General features: G+C 36.3%; 1 protein-coding gene across 1 annotated transcript in view; it reads right to left on the bottom strand.

Annotated features, from left to right (window-relative positions):
• LOC106869700 (uncharacterized) overlaps positions 1-631 on the bottom strand; it is a 33,706-nt gene extending 33,075 nt beyond the window's left edge. The window contains exon 1 of the mRNA XM_089361719.1: positions 474-631. Within this exon, the coding sequence (XP_089217845.1) occupies positions 474-507 (34 nt within the window). The 5' untranslated portion in view covers positions 508-631. The remainder of the gene's footprint in view (positions 1-473) is intronic.
• Positions 632-6,122: the final 5,491 nt, after the last annotated feature.

Raw genomic sequence — 6,122 nt, 5'->3', positions numbered from 1 at the left:
CTACAACGTGGTGCTAAATTAAACCAGTTTTGAAACACGAAAAAAGATAAAACACAATTCAAAAGACTTGATAATCAATGTGAATTATCGAAAGCAGAGAAACTATTATGGGAATAATTTTTACATACATCAAAAGAAAAATACGAAGGGAAATCAGAAAATAAAGCGATTTTATTTGCATTATCCGTTGATTTACCCACGTGTATACGTGAATGTAATAATTAATGCAGAAAAGTTGTATTAGTTTCTGACTCACGTTAGTATATTTAGTAAGTCCCTGTTCAAATGATTGCAAGTAGAAATAGAGCAAAATAATAATTTAAAACTGGAACTTTATATTGTTAACGTTTTGCTCCATAATTGCACAACACTTAAGGTTTTGCGATTATAAAGGATTAAAAAAAATAATTAACTACATCAATTAATTATTTATAAGTGTATTATAGAAAAAATAAAATTATATATAGTCTTACCAACAAATATATATTGATGCAAAACTCTGTTCATTTTCGATGATTTTAGTTTGAGGAAAAAGAAAACAGCTTTGGTTGTGGATAGCAAAGATTGTATACTGTTGTGAAGATAAAGAGATTATATATGGGAAGTAACTGTGAACAGCATTGAGTTAAATTTATACCTTTACCTGTTCTCTGCTGTTCAAAACCTGATTGGTTGTCTTGAGGATGTATTCTATTTTTATATACAGGTTTACTGATTTTGCACCAATAAACAGACACATCTTTACAGACTTGCACACAATGACTCATTTGCACAACACACTTAGAAACCTGTATTTTGACAATGCACAAAATGAGAGATGCAGCGCACATACATACATACATACATACATACATACATACATACATACATATATACGTATGTGATATTACTTACATGTTATATAATTAATACATGAACACCAGACGACGCACTATATAATCAATATATATGTACACTTTACTCTTTTACTTGTTTCAGTCATTTGACCGTGGCCATGCTGGAGCACCGCCTTTAGTCAAGCAAATCAGCCCCAGGACTTATTCTTTGTAAGCCTAGTACTTATTCTATCGGTGTCCTTTGCCGAACCGCTAAGTCACGGGGACATAAATACACCAGCTGTCAAGCGATGTTGGGGGTGGGGGACAACACACACACACACACACACACACACACACACACACACACACACACTCACACACACACACACACACACACATATATATATATATATATATATATATATATATATATATATATATATACACATATATACGACGGAACCATGTGGTTGGTAAGCAAGCTACTTACCACACAACCACTCCTACAATAACCGAAAAATACATTCACTCACTGAACCAAGAACTGTTTAAATATGGTTAATGATCAATTTTTTTTACAAATAGATGGAAATAATTATTTTAAATTTCCTGGAAAAGTTTCTTGTTAAGAATTAGCATGAAGTTAAGAAGCTCGCTTCTGAACCATGTGCTTTTGGTTTCACTCCACTATTTGGAGTCTTTGGGCCGATTGATGCCGCCGCCGGGAGAGTGAAATTTTTGTAGACGGAGTGCGTGTGGAACGGGTAAATTCTGGCCTACATATGTTTCTTAGCTAGTTAATCCTTTGATTTAATAATTACTCAACGAGGAGTACTCTTTATTCCTTATAAATGTTCTTCTTGTATATAAATATATCTTACATCAATTATTATTCAAATACAAGAAAAATTATAATGAAACAAAAATAATACAAATTATAATATAAAAATATAATACAATAAAAGTAATATTTATTTAAGGACTGACTACATTTTACTTTGATAAAACATGCCAGATTAAAGAAATAAGTTACCTGATTTAGGCTTACAATTTTATGTCATGTGATGAAACTGAGTCGCTAACATTGTTTAATTTCTAGCTTTGAATTAACAACATGAGGTGTATTCAGTGAGGTTATTCACGTATTCAAATATATCAGTAAATGTTTTTTTTCTTCGTTTCTTACAAGCAAAGCTATCCGACTGTGGGGAATGCTTTGACAGAGCAAAATGAATTGTTCAAACAATACATGTATATTAATAAATATTGTTTTCACATTAAGTTTTAGGATGTTGCACAAAGTTTTCAGAAGAATAATTCTTGCAGCCAAAAAACAAAACAAAACAAAACAAAACAATATTATTATTGCTTTTCTAAAATGAAAAAAAATTACTAAAATACTGACAAAAGATATATGTCATAAAGATGTTAGATCAACATAACTAAGCAACAGACAGCTAGATGAATTATTTGAATTAATTTTATTCAATTTATAAGACAAAAGACCACCAACCAAAGGTACTGCTGTTGACATCGAATTACAGCATTGTATCTAAGTCTTCAATAGGCCCTTCACGTTCAGTGCTTTAGTCACCTTCCTACAAAAAGATACCACGAGGAGGTACCAAAGAAAGCTTTCTCCTTATACAATAGGAACACTATATAATTGATAAGTTATTTTGTTGATTTCTTGCAATGTTAATTAGACTTTCAAGAGTATGTCTAGTTAAGTTGACCGCTTGTTTCACGTCCAAAAGAGAAGTCACTTACCATATTGTACGAGCTGGAATAAACCCTATTGCTCTTTATCTTCAACACAAGTTGTTTCTCAGTGCTGTGTACATAGTGTATACAAAAATTTCTAGTAAAAGAGGTTTCTCTGTGTGGTCTACTCAATTGTACTCTCAATCTAGGCTTACTTCATGACTCACGATCTGTGGGTTCAATTTCCTGCGGTGCATTGTGTACTTGAGCAAGACACTTTATTTCACATTACTCCAGTTCACTCAGTTGGCAGAAATGATTAGTACCTGTATTTCAAAGGCAAGTCTTGTCACATTCTGTGTTACGCTGAATCTCCTTGAGAACTACGTCGAGAGTATACGTGAAGTTCTCAACCACTTGTGCGTTAGGCCACTTGCACTAGCAGGCTGTTCCGTTGATCGGATCAGCTGGAACCCTCGTCAGTATTGTGTCAGCTACAAGAACGCAGAAACTAAACTGTGGGGATACGGCTTTGAGTTGTTGGTCCACATAACTTTGGCCGATAGGAACGAGATTCCAGAAGTATTTGAACTCCCGGATGAGAGAAAACTAAATGTAACAGTGGAGGAGCGACCCCTCACTTGCTACGGATGTGGACAGAAGGGGCATATGAAAAAGAAGTGCCCCCAAAGCTCAACTGAACCAAGCAACGAGGAAGAAATCCAGTCGGAACATGAGGATGTAGCAGAAACAGAAGAGTTAAGTGAAGTAGAAACAACAGAGACCGAGGGAGAGTTCACCCAAGTGACAGAAAGTGAAATAAGAGTGACTCGTCTCCGAAAGCATCCAAAAAGAAGAGGAAAAGGAATAAAAAAATAGCGGAGATAGAAAGTGACATATCTCAACAAAGCAACAAAGGGACTCCCAGCGTGCAGAAAAAGGAAGAAGAGCAGACCACGGATTGGAAGGTAGAATATTTTCTATTATACAAACCAAATGAAGCGATTGAGAGAACTATTGATAGAATTAAAGGCGTAATAAGAGTAACGTTACATGCATCCGAAGATAAATATATCTTAGGAGACATAAAAAGGTTTAATTTCTTGAAAAAATATCATGGAGATATCATTCGTATAACGCCAGAGAGGGTGAAGTATAAATATTTGTCCCAGTGGTAAGATATGAAGATATAGGCTTGGCTATGATAACATGAGTTACAGACTAATAATTAATTGAATTGTAAAGAGCAGTAAACGCGATTGTTTGAGGGTGGGGCTCAAGCAAGGACGTACATCCTCATTTTGTACGTTTATCATTTTCATTCGTCGTTATATGTTTTATATCCCCACTTGTATTGTCTTGTCGGTCCTTCTATCGTCCTCTCTGTGTCTCGGGCACTTGTGCCTAATAAAGAAACAGAGTTCGTTTTGGTAGTCACGTGTTGAATTGTTATCGTTCCAGATAGGTTGTCCTTTGTGGAAGGTCCTCCTTAGAGGGGTTGCCGACTGTTGGAATTGTTAAGCCGTTGTTGTATTGTTTGCTTTTGTTTTGTTTTTCCACCCAGTGGGGGCAAGCATAGCAGTAAGCAACGGAAGTGTTGCAAACACGTAGCGAGAGCTACGCTTCAGTAGTGGGTCGAGACAATGCCGCAGCTAATGTGAACCAACTGGATGTCAAGGAAGCTCCTGTCGACTTTGAAATAATAAGAAGCAGCAAGATTGAAATAGTAAGAAGGTCAAGATTAAAACTGACCCCGCCGGAAGATATAACAAGAAGTAAAAAGGAAAAAATGGCGGTTTATAGAACCCCATCACGAACAAGCAAGAAGATAGAAATGGCTAGCGAGGAAGCCATAGAAGAGTGCCTGAAAGTAACATTGTATTTTACTGCAGAGGAAGGAAGTTTTGGCACAGTGGAGGTGCACTTCCTTACTGTGGAGGAGGCAGTATAGTACTCCATTGTAACATTGAAAACAGAAGAATGGACACTTCCGCCAATCTACCAAGGTAAACGAGTGAAGAGAGTGAGGATTAGCAGGGTGTCTCCTGAAATTAATGAGATGTATCTGCTTGCAGCTATCTTAATAGAAACAAAGGAGGACCCAGAAGTGCTGCAAGTCAGCCGCACCAAACAACTGAACTGGTAGGGATATGGTCTGGAATTTATAGTCAAGGCCACCACATTGAACGTATATGAAATTACCGAAAAGACAGAGCTACCAGATGATGTGAAGCTGCGAGTGGTAGTAGAGGAAAAACTTCCCACCTGATACCACTGCAGAAAGAAGGGGCACATAAAGGCGAATTGTCCCCTTCTTAAAAACCAAACACCAGTAGAGGAGAAAGAAGAAAATAACAAGACGAGGAATTAAAGGAAAATACAGAAGAAGCAAATGTAGAAAGCAGAAATGAAGGATTCCAGGAAGTACAAAATAGAAAGAGGAAAGACTTTAGAAACCTCCACACCGGAAGAACACAAAAAGAAGTAAAATATGGGAGTAAGTAACATACAAGCACCCACACAGTACATTCCATTTCGGCAAAAATACAAGAATATCCCAGACAACCCAGAATCTCCAGTTAAGTATACACAAACAGACACACAAGCATTACAGGGCAGTTATAAACATTGGGTGTATCCAACGAACTATTGGTCGAACACAGCCAGTGAGGAAAAAATTGCAAAAATGAAGTCGGTAATAAAAATTATAGAGGAGGACAATATACGCGTACCAGGCATTGAGTGTATATTAATAGACATAAAAAATTACCAAAAATTAAAGGCATGCTTTGGCGATGATGTGAACCCACTAGGGCGGGAGGTAAGGTTTGATTATCTGTCACCTGTGATAGAATTTGAACGATTGAGACCATACTTTATATATTAAGATAAATTAATTTGATAAGGGGTTCGAGTAGCCATTACATCTTCATCCATTATGTAAATCCATTTCATCCATTCATTAATGTTTTGTTCCCACTTGTGCTGTATTATCTATCTTTGTTTGTCCCCTCTGTGTAGGGCCCACAGTGGCCAAAAAAAATAAAAATTGAAATGAGAGCGTTTTGGTAGTCTCGTGAAGTACGTCGTGTGAACACATTGATCTAACCTCCGCTGCGTAATTTATATATTCAATGTGTGACAAGGATATAAAAGTGGTGACAAGATATTCGAAGTTTGTATCGGACGTTTAAATTCTTTTTTGGTACGAAACCAAAGAAAAAATTCATTAATATGGAAGATTCGTTGACTCGCGAGGTGTAGATGCAACAACAACAACACCAGCAGTTACAACAATTACAACAGCAACAACAGCAGTTACAACAACAACAATACCAACAGTTACTGGAAGTAATGTTCAAGAAGTCTAAAAATACTTCAGGTTCGTTCTCGTCAGACAGCGTAGCAAATTCAAATGGAGAATTTATTTACAACCCAGAAGAAGGTACTACTTTTTCTACATATTTTAGAAGATACGAAAAAATCTTCAAAGAAGAATGTAAAAATTGGAATGACGAGAAGAAGGTGCAAGTACTTTAAGAAGGTTAACCCTTCTCGAACACGAAAAATACTGTAATTATAGTCTGCCGAAGAAACCAG

This window comes from Octopus bimaculoides, chromosome 13 (assembly GCF_046866305.1).
Source record: "Octopus bimaculoides isolate indiv1 chromosome 13, ASM4686630v1, whole genome shotgun sequence".
Lineage (NCBI taxonomy): Eukaryota > Metazoa > Mollusca > Cephalopoda > Octopoda > Octopodidae > Octopus > Octopus bimaculoides.
This window is presented reverse-complemented; position numbering and strand designations above follow the sequence as displayed.